This window comes from Choloepus didactylus, chromosome 4 (genome assembly GCF_015220235.1).
Source record: "Choloepus didactylus isolate mChoDid1 chromosome 4, mChoDid1.pri, whole genome shotgun sequence".
Classification (NCBI taxonomy): domain Eukaryota; kingdom Metazoa; phylum Chordata; class Mammalia; order Pilosa; family Megalonychidae; genus Choloepus; species Choloepus didactylus.
The window spans coordinates 93,946,939-93,964,190 of record NC_051310.1 but is presented as its reverse complement, the minus strand read 5'-3'; the positions used below and the strand labels follow the sequence as shown (position 1 = coordinate 93,964,190).

At 43.2% G+C, this 17,252-nt stretch overlaps 1 protein-coding gene and 1 long non-coding RNA gene across 4 annotated transcripts in view; one reads left to right on the top strand and one right to left on the bottom strand.

The window, feature by feature from the left end:
* Positions 1-1,220: 1,220 nt before the first annotated feature.
* On the bottom strand, positions 1,221-11,490 carry LOC119531653 (zinc finger protein 2 homolog). Its single transcript, XM_037833144.1, is given in 5 exon segments — positions 1,221-3,110; positions 3,112-8,017; positions 8,456-8,579; positions 9,250-9,326; positions 11,217-11,490. Coding segments are annotated over 2 exon segments (789 nt in total). The 5' UTR covers positions 3,763-8,017; positions 8,456-8,579; positions 9,250-9,326; positions 11,217-11,490; the 3' UTR covers positions 1,221-2,972.
* Positions 11,491-13,047: 1,557 nt separating this feature from the next.
* The window catches only part of LOC119531657, a 48,197-nt gene continuing 43,992 nt past the window's right edge, over positions 13,048-17,252 (top strand). For all 3 annotated transcript variants that reach the window (XR_005216371.1, XR_005216370.1, XR_005216369.1), the window contains exon 1: positions 13,048-13,260. This is a non-coding gene — a long non-coding RNA (uncharacterized LOC119531657). The remainder of the gene's footprint in view (positions 13,261-17,252) is intronic.

The following is a 17,252-nucleotide window of genomic DNA, read 5'->3' as shown; positions in this document are numbered from 1 at the left end:
GAAAGAAATAGTGGTGTAACAACATGTTAAAGTTAGTGGATCGGTGTATCAGGGGAGGGGGGTCAGGGAATGCTGAAGTTCTGTGTATGGGGTTTGTATTGTTTTTGCAACTGTTCCTATAACTTTGAATTTATTTCAAAATAAAATTAAAAGAAATTTTTTTTTAGCCTCACAAAAATTTAAGACAAAATAAGAGAAAGACTAATTTGGAGAGGATGAAAGAAGATGGAGCAAGGAATCCAAGAAGCAGCAGTGAATAGAAGGTAAGTAACTCACTTTGGGACAGCTCTTGCACAATGTGTGCTCAGAAGGAAGTAGGTGTTCCAGAAAAGAATGTGTCAAGCTAAAGAAACATGTTACCAGTTCAAGGGAAGGGAGAGCATGTATCATCCATTACAGTTTTTTTATAGTATATGTGAATTTCATGCATTCCTATTTGTAGCTATCATTATTATTTTTATCCGGAGGGTACTTCCAAGTACACAGTTTACAAAAGACTCTGTGCTTGTACAGTTCAGATACTTTGGAGCCATGATTGTGAGTCTGAATTGAGTTAAAAATAACAGCTTTGCTCATCATAGTACAGTGGTAGACAAAAAAGTAAATCAAAACTTTTTGATCATGAGAATGAGTGGACCACAGTTTCAAATCAAAATTAGTAAACTGTAAAAAGTATCATATTACATTTTGGAACACTAGGAAACATTTCCATGTAACTATTAAATTCCAATTTAACTCACTGTTGGAAGAATCCCATTTAGGAATACTAACAGCAAACATTTAAAGCAGCTGTCTAAAATGTCATATTGCTCTTAAGATTGCAATACTTACAGAATATTTACAATCTCCAGCTCAATTTTCCCATTACTTTGCTGACTGAAAAAAATACTTTTGAAATGAAACTATTGGGATATTATATATTGACTCTTGTTCCACACCAAAGAAGTATGGTGGCTAAATTTTCCAAAAGGGAATCTCGTTATTTCCAAAGTCCTTTTATAATCAGAGCTACCTTAGGTATCAAAATGTTGAATTTTCACCTAAGTAAAAGAATTTTTAATTGAAAAGAGTAAATGACTTAAAACAATCTATACCAGATTTATTTCCTGGCCATACAAAATTTTTAAATCAAATTCCTAGGAAACCTCTTTGAAAACTATTCAAAAACAGGCTCTTTGAAAAGCCTCTTCATTGGCAGCAAATTGGCATCCTTTGGAGGGATTTGATTTCTGGAAAGCAGTAATTGGGCAAAGCCAGGTCTCATGGATTAGGTAATCAACCTAGATAATAAACCAGGTATGCATTCCACCAGGATTTATCAAGCCCTTCCCATGTGCAAAACACTAAGTGCTGGAAATATATGGAAGTGAGGGGCTTTCTAATGTGGTTTGAAGACAATCACTAAAGAAAAATTTAAAGAATGTTAAATAATGGCAACAACATAAAGTCCACAGCCCATAAAATTGACTACTTTTGACACACAACCTTATTTGGATAAGTTATTTTATGTTAAAAAAAAAAATCTCATTACTGTACAGTTTCTGTTTGGGGTGATGGAAAAGTTTTGATAATGGATAGTGGAGATGGTAGCACAGCACTGTAGATGTAATTATTACCAATGAATTGTTTAAAGTGGTTAAAATAGGAAATGTTATGTATATATGTTGCCACAATAAAATCTTTTTAATGTCTCATTATTTAATAGCCTTATTTCGTAAGCCTAACTAGATATCATTGTATTATGTAGATTGTGTTTGTTTTATAATTGATAGGTTTCCGAACAATTGTGTGAAAATATGTTAAAATCAAACACACAAAGAGAACTATTTTATTAAGAAGGAACTGTGTTCCTTTTATTTTGAAGCCCCATTGGTTCTGTAGATCATAAGTTATTGCTCTGGTAGAGATGCCCAGACCTGCCAGAAACCCGTTCACCTACATGCAGCCTCCCCGGAGGATTCAGAGAGCCAAGCAGAGAGAGGAACCAATGGACTCATCAAAGGCAGGTGATGTTCTGGTAAATCCTCCAACTAGAAGACCTCCTAATCAATGCCATGGTTCCTAGTTGTTGCTCTGAACATATACACCAAGAGAAAAAGCTTTACTCACCTCACTATCCTGGTTCACAGTCTTCTAGACTGAGTCCCACATTTTTAGGATACAGTATGAGCTCTAAGGCTTTACAGCAACACAGCTGACAATATGGAGCAATTCCACTATGAACAAATTCTATTTAGGTTGAATCATATGAAACTGCTAGTTTTGTATATCAAAAATAACAATTTCATATGGTTTATTAGCTTAATATGTTGAGAGCAGGAGTAGTTTATGATTTAGAAAGCCAGTCTCTAGCAGGGATCTTTTTCCCTCCTTCACGTAATATAACAGAATACTTTCCTCTCAAATAACTACATGTAGATCCTAAGAAAAGCAATATGAGAAAAGTAGACATATGCTGGGCCCCAGTGCCCCCCACAGGGAAAACAATGGAAAATCGTTGAAAATTAATTTAGTTAAGAAAATACACCCTTATCTAGCCGCCCAGTTCTAAAAAGAAACTCCCCAGCCATTGCTGGGCCCCAACCCAGCTGGACAGCTGACCCAACCCTCTTCAGAGCAGGAGGGCAGATCCTCCTCCGCCCTCAAAGGAGGATCTCTAGGACTGGAATCACATCCCCTCCTGTCACCATGCTGTGAAAATTAAGGCACAGAATCACAATGAAGACACACTGAGATGACAGCGTAGTCCATTTCAGAATTAGTCTCTGAATTCTCTGGAGATTGTCTTCCATTCCAATAACATGGCTAAGAAGCCCCAGGATAGCATTTCATAAGCCAAGTGAGCATCTGGTGAGAGGAATAAAATCAGGTCTGTTGACTGGGATTCTCATTCTCTCTATCTCCTATATAAAATCAAGGACAGCACAAACTGCCTTTTGGGAATAGATTCCCTAGTTTCCAGACTTGATACTTTAAAGACATTTCTCTGTATCTGGAAATGTTTGGAGTTTCTCTTCCACATAGGTTCTCCGATGTGCACTAAAACGTGAACTATTGTTGAATCGCTTCTCACATTCGCTACATTCATAGGGTTTTTCTCCTGTGTGGATTTCTCTGGTGTATAATAAGACTTGAGCTCTGATTGAAGCATTTCCCACATTCTCCACATTTATAGGGTCTCTCCCCAGTGTGAATTAGTTGGTGGGTAATGAGGTTGGAGCGGTCACTGAAACTTTTCCCACATTCAAGACATTCATAGGGTTTCTCTCCTGTGTGGATCCTCTGGTGACTAGTGAGGGTGGAACTCTTACTGAACTTTTTCCCACACTCAGGGCACTGGTAGGGTTTCTCACCAGTGTGTGTTTGCCAGTGCACACTGAAGTGCGAGCTATTGGTGAAACTTTTCCCACACTCACTACACTTATGGAGTTTCTCTCCTGTATGGGTTCTCTGGTGCATAATAAGGCTTAAGCTCTGGTTGAAGCTTTTCCAGCATTCTTCACATTTATAGAGCTTTTCTCCTAAGTGGATTCTCTGGTGTACTGTGAAGTTAGAGTGATCAATGAAGTCCTTTCCACATTCAGGGCATTTATAGGGTTTCTCCCTAGTATGGATTCTCTCATGGCAAATCAGATCTGAGCTGCAGCTGAAGCTTTTCCCACACTGGCTACATTTACAAGGTTTCTTATCCCCAGTGTGGGTTAATATATGGACAGCTAGGCATGAGCTCTGGTTGAAACTGTTCCCACATTCAGAGCACATATTAGATTTTTCTCCTACGTAGGTTCCCTGAGGACCTGTGAGTTTACCCAAGTCTCTTTCTGGGGGAAACAGTGACTCTTGTCCATCTTCTAGGGATGTTTCCCATTTCTTTTCTGCCCCATATTCACTTTCCCAGTCTCTTCTCCAATTAAAGTATTGGGAAACATTTGTTTTTGATCTTTCTAATAATGCCCCAGATAATTCTTCTTCCTCTGAAATGCTCTGGCTTCAATTATCCTCATTCTCAGTCCTTGTTTCAAGTTCTAAACAAATGAAATGAAATTGTAAATGTAACCTATTTTCTGAAATCAGAAGCATAGTTAAGAAATGTGAAAGTAGTCTTCACTGGATGCTTCAAAATAAGCTCTTGACTGTTTTTAAGTAGACAGAACATAGTCAACTTTCCATTAACTAGGAACAAATAAACTGGAATATGGCTGAACCATGGTTAAGACCAGCAGGGTTCCAGGACTCACTTGCTTCCTCAGCTTCTAAACAAGAAGGTCGTATGGAAAAGAAACTAAAGAAAAGGAAGGAGACAGGGTCTAAGCCCCTTTCTTCTCTTTAACTAGAGCAGATCCCCATTCCTCAGAGACTCTGCCCCCAAGCTTGACTCTTCCTCTCCTCCCACCAACCTATGGACCAGCAATCAATATTACAAAGCGACCCCTCTCTTCTTGGTATTTCCTTCCAGGTAGAAGGACATGCCTTACAATAATTCTCCTGGTCTTTCTCTGTCCCCTTACTTCCCTGGGTATGGAGTAGGAGGAATTACTTATCTGATTAATGAGGAAATGGGCATACATGCCTCAGAAGATCAGCAGGTTGTATATATGTTACTGGAATAAAAATTAAAAAAACAAAAACAGGACTGTACAACACAAACAGTGATCCTGTTGTAAATGACAGCCTATAGTTAACAGTACAATTATAAAAATGTTCTCATGAATTGTAACAAATGTACCACACTACTACAAGGTGTTAATAATAAGGGTGTTGTATGGGGACTCTGTATTTTATGCATGAAAAAAAAGATCAGTAGTGAAGGCTCTGTCCCCTCAGGCTGAAGTCTGTGGTTGTCTAGTGCCCCTGTGGCTGGTCGGGTAAATCTACTCAATGCTGGATTCAGCATTAGGAAGGTAAGTCTTTACACACGTAAGTCACATTCCCAACAATTCCATCAGTTATAAAGCTGGCAGTCTAATCTCCAAATGTCACACTCTTATGTCTATCTCAGTTGGTTCAGAATATGATTGGATCCCCTAAAATAATGACAAAAATGACTGGAGCCCCACCAGTGAGGGGAGCTCATCCCAGGTCCCTCTTTATTTTAACCATAAGAAATTCACTCTATGGTTGGCTGTAGTTGTAATTTTGAGTTATCCATGTTCACTTTCTCTATTAACGTGGTTAAGTGATAGTTGACTGTAATTAAAATTCAGATAAAAATTTTAGTTACATCTACTCTGTAATGTAACTAAGGCCCCAAAATAGGAGAACAGGTTTTCCTGGTTTTCTTGGGTTCCACCTGCCTCTCTGTCCTTCCCCCAACTGCTGTGGTTCCAGCACTGCAAAACAGCACAGGAATGCCAGGTGCCTGGCTCCACTGGACCATGTCATTCCTGTTTGTAAATTCCCTCCTCCAGCCCTTGCTCAGTGCTGGCCTGTGTTCAGAACTCCAGGTCTGACTTTTTTTTAGGTGGAATGCTAGCTTACACTTGTTTTTAACTAATTTCCTACCTGTACAGGAAGTTTTCCAAATTTCCTTGATGTCCCAGAGATTGCCATTCCAAAGCTCTTCACGTCTCTCCAGCTCTGAGATCCCAGCTGGCTGGGGAACTGGAAGTCCTACTCAAGGAAAAGCAAGAAGGGACAAGAAGTTCTTCTGTAATTTGCTTTCAGTTCTCATATCTGGAAGAGGTAAGTGAAATGAGACTGGAAGCACCTCCCAGAATGGTCTCATTTTCAGAAGAAAAAATTTAGATGACTGTTTATCTAAACATTTATTCACTGCTCAGGAAATCTGCCCCCTTAAGGGAGGAGTGAAGGACAATGTACTTAGCTATTTAATAATAATTATGATGATGATACTAATGAAATTTAACATTTGCTGAGTGCTGACTATGAGCTGGGATCCTCAGGACAGCACAGTGAGGTACATGCCATCACTATGCCCATTTTACAGATGGCAACATGGAGGCTCAACGGGTTTAACCAACTTGCCCAAGATCAGAAAAGTTTTCAAGTGGCAGACAGTTGTATATAATATATGCAGAGTTTATACCTATGGGGTACTGAGATGGAAACAAAAAACTGAAACTGAAAGTAACTCCAACTCTTTCTTTTCTATTTCTGTAATATTGTTACTGAAAGCAGATAGGGAAATCTTTCATATAGAGCAAAGTATAATCCTCAAAATGGTCTTCCTGGGTCATCCTGGACTTATGGTTCAGTAGAGAGTTGTGTCTAGCAATATTGAGGATAGAAGGGAAACAGTGTTCCCCCAAAGAAGTCACTGATTAGCGGTAGCAGAGTCAGGACAATAAGTCACTTCTGATCTATGCATGGTCCCTAATGCTTCCCAGAGGACTTCATCTCTCCCACTGTTCTGAGGTGCATGGTGGGGGGCCAGGGGCTTACTATTGGGATTCACCCTCAAAGCCTGGGAACCAAGGCTCCTGGGCTCCTCTTGGAGCTCCTCTGCTGTCTTAACATCCCCTCTTGCACCTTCCAGCACTGCCTCCCAGTTCTCCTGAGAATGCCCCTATTCCGCAAAAGGCCTCTTGCCACCTCTCAGGCCTTAAAGGTGTTAGCAAGGGTCCAGGGGCTCATCAGGGCATCCATCTCATCATAGAAGGGGCAGCTGCCTGGCATATGGGTGATCCTGGATTTGCAGTAGTTGGTCTGGAGGTTTTTGAACTGGTAGCGACACTCCTTCAGGGTCCACAGGAATCCTTGCTCTCACAGCCTCTCAGCCACAATTCAGTACACCTGGTGGTTCCGATGGCAGGTGTGGAGTTTCTCATGGATGTAGGGCTCACCAAGAATTCCTAGGAAAATTTTTGTTTCTTCATACCCCCAGTGCACACTTGGGGTAAAGGTACAGCAGTTAAGCCAATACAGTGCTACTGGTTTTGGAAAGACAGCAGCAGATCCCCACTCACTATCACAGCATATTATGATCTCCTGAGAAACAATCAAATGGGTTCTTTTTCTCTGTGACAGGACTTAATCAGTGCATCCAACAATATGTACAATATTTACTTTTAAGGTTGTAAACATTCTTAGATGATGGCTCTTCCTTTTTCTCAATTATATGACCAAAGGAATTTCCCATTTGTATGTAAAAATAGTCTTTCCTTATTGTTTCCAAACTATTATATTTCCTGACTCCATAATGGCACCTCTGAATTAACTGATTGGAATGAGATTGTCTCCAAACTCTTAACACTAGGACCCTCCCATTTAGCTCATAAGGTTTTACCAGTGGGACTGCGAAACAGGGATGAGATACCAGGGCTTCCAGATGTATCTTCACCTCCCACTTCTTCCCCATCAGAATCCTCAGTCATGGCTCCTGAGTGCTGTTCTTCCAAAGACAATGCTGTATGGACTAGGTTCCACTCCTGCTTTCCTGATATGCCTTCTAGCACAGTCTCTGCCAGCATCACCTCCTCCTGTTTCCAGCAACCTGTCTGCAGTTCTTCACGCTCCCCATCATGGTCCCTCTGCCCAAGCAGACCCCCTGCCACCTCTGGATTGGGGGTGGCAGCCTGTGGGCACATCAGCACATCCATCTTGTCATAGAAGGGGCAGGCGCCTGGCATAGGGATGCTCCTGGCTTTGCAGTAGTTGGTCTGGAGGTTTTTGAACCGGTAGCGACACTATTCCAGAGTCTGCAGGAAGCCTCGCTCTCGCAGCCTCTCAGCCACAACCCAGTACACCTGACGGTTCTGATGGCAAGTGTGGAGTTTTTCATGAATCCAAGACTCACTGAGCATTCCCAGAAAAATCTTGGTTTCCTTGTAGCCCCAGTGCACCCCTGCCACCTTCTCATCCTCCACACCCTGCCACTCCAGCTCGTCCCAGGTCTTAGCATTTCTCAAGATTGGCACCTGGCCAGGCTTGACTTTTACCCCACCTGCTGGGGAGTCCCTTACACTCTCCTTCCCTCTGGGATCTTGAGGATCTGGGCTATGCAGTTTTTCCTCCTGCTCCATGTGGAGGCTTATACTGGGTCTGTGCATTGGAAAATCTGTTTGCAGAGAGACAAAGAAAATACATCAATGGTTTAGTGAATCTAATCCCAATCGTTTTATATGCCAGGGAGAGGAGATAATAATTTTTAAAAAATCATCTAAGGGGATTCCTGAGAAGGCTCAGTGAAAATAATAAATTCAGGCCAAAATCTATAACAGTATGGCCCTGTTCATCTATCCTATAATAAATACAATTCAGGAACTTTAGATTTTACTGACCATCTCCCTGAAATGAGCTTTCAATCTAATATTCTTTTTTTGCTCAAGAAACTCCTCCTTGCTGACAATGACTATGGTATTGGATTTCTATATTTCTTTTCACCAGGATTAAAGGAAAGAATGAATTTTTAAAATTCAGCCCAAAAAGGTCTGGAGTGGTGAATACTACAGAAACCCCAGAGTCAAATTTGACTGAAGGAAAAAAGTGTTCTTACCTAGTAAGACCCCACTTGCAGAATTCTCCAGAGTTATTTCTAGGTGGTTCCTCTATCCAGGGTCTGGTTGCCTCTGCTCCTCCTGGGAGACGTATGTAGCCACATTGCCAAATGTCACTGACTCCTGAAGAAACAAAACATCCCTATTCAAAACTCTGCCTTGGGACAAAACACCTCTCTATTGGCTGAGGCAGAGGGCAGGTAACAAAACAGATTTAAAAGAAACTAAAAAGTGAATTTTATAATGCAATAGGGAGGGTCAGGGAGGCAGGGGAAGAGAAAGAAAAGGGAGAAAAAAGCTAATATTTACTAGACAACTATCATGTGCCATGCACTGTCCTGGAAGCAGTTCATACTTGTCCAAAGTTACACAGTGAATATGTGGTAGAGCTGGGTGGGATTGGACTCAGGCCTATTTGGCCCTGAGGTTTTTGTTTTTTTCCCCACAGTACCGCATGCCATGTGTGTAAGAACTAGACATGGAAATAAGGAAGTAACTGCTAACTTTAGGTTAGCAAACAAAAACACTAGTATAATCTGACAATTCCAGGGTAAAGGAAAAGAACAGTTTTAATACAATCCTTCGGTACTTCAGGGGTGGTACTACCTTTCCGAGGTAAGGAGATTTGGGTAACATTTTGCAGGCTGGTGGAATTTTGGAGCCTAATTTGTAAAGTTATTGGGCATCCCTGCTGAGTAAAATTCCCGTGAAATTCCTAATAGCTAAGAAAGTTGGTTAGAGGGCACCATTTGAGTAGTAAAAGGTACCCGAGTATGAGAAAAGTGTGGCTCACCTGGGAGCTGCTCACAGTCTCTTGGTTACCTCTGCTCTCCTTCACGGGAAGACCCAGAGCCCCAGGATCAGGCAGAGCTGGTGGGGAGAGAAAGGAGCTGTTAGAGTACAATGGTTCTCAACCCCTCCTGGGGTCCATCCCAACTGAGTTCAGAAACAAAGAAGTATTCTTTCTTTTAGTGTTTACTTCTTCTTCTCAAAGGAAGGTTAATGAAAAACTAAAAAGACACATTTCTACCAAGAAAGTTCTAGATTTTGCCCCCCCATATCCATACTGACAGGTTATTGATTGTCAGGGTTTTATGATTTTGTTTTTCATTTTAGGTAACACACTTGAATTGCCTGAATTGGTTTGGGGACACAATTCCTGGTTTTGAGAATTACTGTGCTTTAGTTTAACCCTACCCTGTGCTTTTCCCACAAACCAGATCTAAAATCTATACCTCCCCCCAACCTACTGAGACTGATAATCTCTCACTCGCATAAAGAGAGATGCCACAGGCTCCTGTATGTTGGTTTACAAAACATATCCTTCTACCCTTTGGAGCTGCCTATTTAGGATCTTACAGATGCATGCAGTCTGCCTCAGCTCCAACTAGAACAGAGCTGCTAAATCTTTCAAGTGGAATGGAGTGTGCCCTCAACTCCACTTTCTGCACTCCGAGCCAGCCTGATGCTTCCACGTCCTCCCCGCAGAAGAGTCCCTCCTTCCTCCTCACACTGCTGCTTCTTACCACTCCTGTGGAAGAATTGGAATTCTACTTTGGAGCTGTGGTTCAATTGTTCCTCTGATTCTGGCTGCAAGTTCTTGAACTTTTCCTGGAACAGACACATGGATTCCGGGTATTTAGGGAACCCAGTACTTATCCTAAGGGTTCCTTCTCTGAGAGCACCTCCTGACCCTGTTTAGGATTGGAAGTGGTCAGGATACTGTAAGAATTAAAACTTAAATACCCCAAGACACAAAGAAGCAGAGTGGAAAATCAGTCTTATGTAAATCCCTGCAGCAGCAGTAAGGAGTATGGATGTGTGGAAGACTCCAGAGAGACAAGGCTTAGAGTCCAGCCCATCGCAACCTGCCCAGTCAGCTCTCCTGAGGCTGCTCCTATCCCACCAAACCCTAGGCAAAACTCAGAGGCCAAACCAATAAGTTAGTTATTTTGCAATAGGACTGAAAGGCTCATTAATGTCAATGAAGATCTGTGAAGCCATTTGCTTCAGGTGACTGCTACAGAAGAATTCTACAAAAGAGACTCCTGTAACTGGTATAGCTAGCAGTAAATACCTGAAACTATCAAACTACAACCCAGAACCCTTGAATCTTGAAGACGATTGTATAAAAATGTAGCTTATGAGGGGTAACAATGTGATTGAGAAAGCCACGTGGATCACACTCCCCTTTGTCCAGCGTATGGATGGATGAGTAGAAAAAAGGGCAAAAAAAAAGAAGGCAGCCAGTGTTCTTTTTTACTTTAATTGTTCTTTTTCACTTTAATTTTTATTCTTATTACTTTTGTGTGTGTGGTAATGAAAATGTTCAAAAATTAATTTTGGTGATGAACGCACACTATATAATGTACTGTTGATTGTATGCTTTGTATGACTACATGGTATGTAAATACATCTCAATAAAATTGAATTTAAAAAAACTAAAAAAAAAAAAGAGAGCAAGAGACCCCTGTCAAAGGTGCTCCTCCTTGATCTGAGTGGTGTTCAAGGCATTTTAAGTAATTCTCTCTTTTTTTAATGGCAGGGACCAATACTCAGAATAGCCAGTGTGCATTCTCTGAAGAGTCAGTCTGAACTTGGAAACAAAGTTGCAGCTACCTGGACCAGGCAAGAAGCAAATTCCAGTTTGACACAAAAAGCAAAAGTACTACATGTCACCCATGCCTCTTGCAAACTAAGTGGTTCTCTCTCACACATTCCTTTACTTTAACTATTCAAAAGTGGGTTCCTATATCTCACCTGCAACTCCTGTCTTCCAGGTTCTTTCTGCAAGTCTTCTACCACTCTCTGGATGCTGCTGTCTAACCCAGATCTGGATCTCCCAGGGAAGGACAGTCAGGAACTCTTCTAAGACTAGCAATTCCAGTCCTCCTTTGTACACTTCTCTGGTCTCAGCCATTGATGACAGAGCTTCTGGAGTTGGATGAGGGCCTCCCGAGGTCCCGATTCCTCTTGATAGCAGAAATGCCAAAAGCGCTGGCAGTAAATCTCTGGTCCAAAGTCTTTCCCTTGAGGGGAGACTTCCTGCTGCTGGTGGGAATCTTCTTCCAGCTTCACTATTTGAAGCTCTTCTTGTACTCGAGGAGTATGGATTTGTTGGTCCACAGCTACAGCCATTGTTCAGCTCAGAGAAGAACCTCACTGTGCTCCAAAACTCAAATCTCTTCCTTTAACTCACTGGAAAGCCACCTTCAGATAGAAGTCACTAAAATGAAACTTCTCCAGAAAGTTCTAGAACCAGAGACACACATTAGGAAGTGAACTCCAGTGAAACTCACAAGTGTTAGCACAGCAGGTTTGAGGTGGAGAGCTTTCCTGTTCCCTCTTCTCTAGGTGCTGGTGCCTGTGGAGTATGGCCCTCTGTCACTGGAGAGACAGCTCCAGAAGGCTGATGGAGTCAAGCACTAGTGATCTGGCTGGAAAGTAGAGGAGCTTGAAGCTTTGTTTGCACAGTAATTTACATAAGGCTGAGAAAATGCCAGTTATCTATTTTGAAAAATGAAGATGATGGAGATTATGGGGGCAATGAATCCCCCAACCTTCCAAGCCACTCGTCTTCAGAATTACAGGGTGTTGCAAAGTGAATGCCCAGTACAAGACTAAAACGGTGCACTAGGTAGGAGCAGTACCTTGGAGAGCAGCACCCGAGCTCTAAGCTTCCGAGGCTCAACTGCTCCAAATCTCAACTGTCTCGCCTCTGGCTGGATTCTCAGCCCTGAGCACCACGTTCAGGATTCTTCAGTCCCGGCACCATAACTCTCTCCCAAACAGGGAGATTTACCCTGGTTAAGATTAAAAGACTTAAGAACAAGGATAATAAAAACACAGACTATCAGGATGTTAGAGCTGGAAGGAACATTAAGAGATATCTGGCCTATTTCCCTCAAAGGTGAGGCAATAACGGCTTAAAGACCCCAAGGGTCTTGACCAAGGTCAACAGAACTGGTTTGTGGCAGGAAAAAAAAAAAAAAAAAAAAAAAAAAAAGACAGCGGCCCAGTGCTTTGACCGAGCACTGTGTGGCCCGCATAGCGTGACTTAGGAAGGCTACTCTGCTCCGCGGGCGACCTTCTCTGGAAGCTTTATCCAGTAAACGCGGGCCCTGGGGACCCAGGCGACTCGGCGACCACAGGGCCAGGGTCGCTCCCGTCGAGCCCGGTGGACGGCGCGAGGGAGGTCGCCGCCAGCACAAAGGGCGCATCGTGCCCGGGATCCGCTCGCGGGGGCTCTGGGCCAGGGCCTGAGGCGGCGGGACCCTAGGGCACGGCCCGGCCACGCCCACCCGGCGGGGGCGACCCCCACCCGAGGCGAAAGCCGCTCACCACCCGCAGAGGCCCTGCGGCTACGGGCGGCTCATCCCCGCAGCACCTTCTCAACGGCCCCTTTGTGTCCCCATGCGACACTGGAAACCCGAGCCCAGGGTCCCAAGTCGGCCCTCGGACGTCCATTGAACATCGGAAGCGGAAACTCGAGCCCCAGTACTACATTTCCCACAGGCCTCCGCGTGCTCCCAAAGCACGCTCCGAAGCTTACAGCAGCATCAACCAGTAAAAAAAAAAAAAAAAAAAGACACTGTCTTAGGCTCCTGTTTCAGACGAATTCTTGATGACAGGTGGACTTTTCCCATACCCTGGATTTGGTGGACCAAAGTCAAAACTAGAATTGACGAAGCTGGAGAGGGTGTGGACCTGCTTCCCTTCACCCACTCCCGCCGGAATTAGGGGAGGTGGAGGCCTTTCGCCTTAGGCGGCCCCGGGGGCGCTAACGAGAAGACGCTTTGCAAAGGTGGGTTTATCCCTATCATACAGGTGAAGAAACCGAGGCGGTTTGGGCCCGAGGTGTCTGTTCGTGTGGAGCTGAGGCTCCAGTTCAGATTTTCTGCCACTTAAGAGAATACTTTTCTGTCATAGTTGCCGATTGCGGAAACGCTTCAACACTATCCTCACTCCAGCGCCCGCGGCACGCACACGTTGCGTTTCCTGCAGGCACAGCCTGGGTGATTCTTGATGAGTACCATTGGCGTCAAGCACTCTTGAGGTGTGCAATCCAGTCAGAGGGTGGCATTTTTAAAAATACTGCGGTGAGCAACCTGAATAACACCTATGCAGTATGAAAGGAAGTACTAAAAGAAGTGTGTTCAAAGTAAATGTCGCGAAAGAAATACTGGAGAGGGGCTGGGAAAAGCCCAGAAGGAAGAAGGTGCAGCCTCAGGAAAAGAGGGAGGAAACTACTGTTTATTGAGTACCTACTTTACATGGTTTATCTGGTTTGATTCTAATTACAAATCCTGCAAAGTAGGTCTCACTGTTTCTGTTAAACAGAGGAAAGGTGCAACTTTCAATGGAAGGTGGGTGAAGCTGTCCTTCCTTCCCACAGGAGGGGCAGCCTGTGGTGGCTGGAGGGGAAGACCGGTGGCAGGAGGGAATCTCCAGGAAGTCCTGCTTCAGCCAGGATGCTGGACCATGGAGATTCCTTCTATTTCTCTGATCTTAGGAACAGGAGGTCAGAGAATGTGCAGTCTTGGGCCGGCATTCTTTCCCTGGAGTGCCGAGGTCCACAGAGCTGCCTCAGGGACCACCTAGGTGGGACAAAAAGCCCAGCTGAGGAAAGGGCTCTGGGCTTCCACACTCCAGTCACCAGAGCCTCTCTACTTTCTATTGTTGTATTTAAGATTTCACTTGAAGAAGAGGTTCTACTGTTAAAAAAACAAAACAAACAAAAAACCCCCACTAATCCAAGCCCATGTTTCATTCTCCTAATTCAGTGAATTTGGCATTTTCACTGGAAGCAAAATCAAGCAAAGAAAGAGTAGCCCCAAACTACAACTCAGACAGGTTGATTGTCTGGTGAAAGTAGGCTTCATCTAGAACAGAGCTGTCAATATTGCCATGGAGAACAGGATTTCAGTGTTCACTGCTATACAAAGAGGGTCTTACCTCTTCTCAGCAGCCTTTCAGAATGAGAAGGGCAATTATTGTCATTAATTTTGCAGATAAGGAAAATGTGGGATCCAGAAGTTAAATGATTTGCCCGTCACGCTACTAGTTAGTGGCACAAATGTGTCTAGAACTAGATTTGTCCAGGTCTGTTTGGCTCCCAATACCCACCCACTACACCACAAATTTCAGAACAGAATCAGGAGGAAGACAAGCAGGAGCTAATAGCCGCGAAGGGTCAGCACCATCTGGGGCAATTGGGAGAGTCAAATATCAATAGATTTCAGCAAGAGCTTGGTTTCTAGATCTTTGAGGTATTTAGAAAAATGTTGCAGAGTTGGTAGGCAGTATGTAAGGAAATAAGGACAGTGAGATGAAGAAAATAAGCTTAACTCCTGAGAATTCAACTAATTACCACCACACATATTGAGTGGAGACCACTGTCTCCTAGGCCCACTAAATAATCCATCCATTTAACTGTAGCTTAACCAGCAATATTAACCTGTCTGCAGGAAGGGCATGTTCAGTGGTGAAATTTGCGACAAAGAGAATAAAAAAGGTGATCTTGGCCAGTGAGCAGGAAACACTAGTGGGCAGGGAAGAGAACTAGGACCTTGGAGCTAAAGCATTCCAGACATTAACCCCTTCCTGGCCCTTTCTTTCATTCCTTGCTGATCAGCCATGCCCTAATGGCAAATCTAACATTTCAGTCACTGGATAGGAGAAACAGTAGGTGCTCTGAATAGGTGACTTGGGATATGCAATCCACCACTGTAAATTAGAAGTCAGGGTTCTGGATTACTTATTGGTCTTTTGGAAATTTGGTTAAAAGGAGCTTACCACCCAGGGTCTGGTCATCTTTGGATGTACTGAGGAAATCCAGTCTCTGTACCAGAAAGGCTGGGACAAGAACTCAGCTGTGGTAAATTAGCCAGAATGTTCCCCTGAGGCCTCTGGGCAGGCGGCCCTGGCCTTCAGACACCAAGAGTGTAAACCAAACAGTGGAAACACTGTGCTTGCAGGGCGCATGAGCTGGGAAGGGCCAGACAAATGCTTCATTGGAGCAAGGCCTCCTTCCAGCAGTTCTCCCACAGCTGCCTCGGCCTGTGAATGGATGGAAAATTCTCAGAGTCAGGAAACTGGGAGGAGTGAGCAGGAAGGCAGGCACATGAGAGAGATGAGCCCTGAAAGCCACAGCCTCTGTTCAGGTGCCAGAAGCACAAGATCATCTGCTTCAAGGTGGGATGGAAAGCCAAAGGGAGTTAGCCACGGCTCTTCCTCTCCAGGCTCTGAAATCGCCTGTCCCAAAACTTCACCGTCACACAGGCAATTCTACTTCCACTTCCCCTTGAGCCTCTGGCTATTTTATCAAGTCAAGAGGGTTACAAAAAAGAAAGACTCTAACTTTCAGCCCAGAGATTTGAAATAGCCTAACAGGGCCAGGCAGCAGGGAGAACAGCCCTTTATTTGAAACACTCCATGGCTGTCTGTGAGTGACTGTGGGTGCAGCAAGCTCAGCAGACTGAGCCCCTGCTGAACTCCTTGGTTATGAGACAGGACCCCCAGCTGGGATAAAGGGCCGGGAGGGGTGATAGCCAGCCAAGTGCAAGGGAGGGCAACCAATTAGTTATAGGCAGTCCTCACACTAGCTATGGAGAAGACTAAAAATAGTAGCAAAATCTATCATTTTAATTTTAAATGTCTTCTTCTTAATTTGTTCCTAATTAGGTATTTCTCGTGGATTTAGTAATGCAGCGGGTAGTTAACTGATGTTAGGAGCAGAGTTGTTAAGTGACGGGTGCTGGTCCAGTTACTTTCTGTACCTCTCTTTTGAGTCTCCAGTCCTTCAACCATATAGTGAGGGATTTATCCACCTGGCAGGGTTGTTGTCAGGTTTAAAGGAGATGTGGATGTAAAGAGCCTAGCACAGTGCCTGGCACACTGTAACTGCTCTGTAAATTTTGTTATTATTAACGAGCATGGCTTCTTGTAGACTCTAAATGCAAACAAAGGGAAGTAAACCTTCATGAAAGAGTAAGAAAGTCTCATGACCTGCCTCAAAATTGTAAAATCTCTAATAAAAGTGAGGATGTGTGACTAGTGGCACACATAAATCAACTATTACACCCTAAGAATCCCCCTTATTCTCTCTCCCAATCACATACATACCTTTCCCAAAGCTAACCAACTATTTTGCTTTCCAAAATCAGATTAATTTTGTATTGTTTTAACCTATCAATTAAAAATAGAATCATATAGAAAAAAATAGATTGTGTAATACAGACTCAGCTACAATATAGAAGATGCGTGGTTTTTCAGACTTTGACATTTCAAAAATGTAAGTTTCATTGGGATACTGGTTGGTTTTTATAAATGTCTTCAGCTATGTCCTCATTTGCCAATACCAAAAAATTGTAATTTAGATGGAAAAATTCTGAGAGGGCATTGAAGTTGAAGCTGTTACATTTATCCCTAGCAAAGGAAGGTATAGGAAACCTAATCCATTTTTCCAGGTCAGAATTTTGAGTTTCTTCTGCCTTTTGCTTTTATCTTCAGTAAATGATTTAGATGGTCTTCACATAAACTAGAATAAATGTTTTTTCTTCTTTGTTATACGATCCAGGAGAAAGAAAAAAGAGAAATATAATTTTAACAGATAACCATGTCATCTCTTTCTTAGGGAACCCAGGTGGAAAATATTTTCTAAGTTCCAGGCACTGAGCCGGGTGCTGGGGTAGAGTTTGTAATCTCAGTATGGGTGTACTATTTGGTAATTAAACACCATTGGGGGAAGGATCAAGTAAGGGAGGACATGTAACAACTACAGCAAGAGTCACAGGT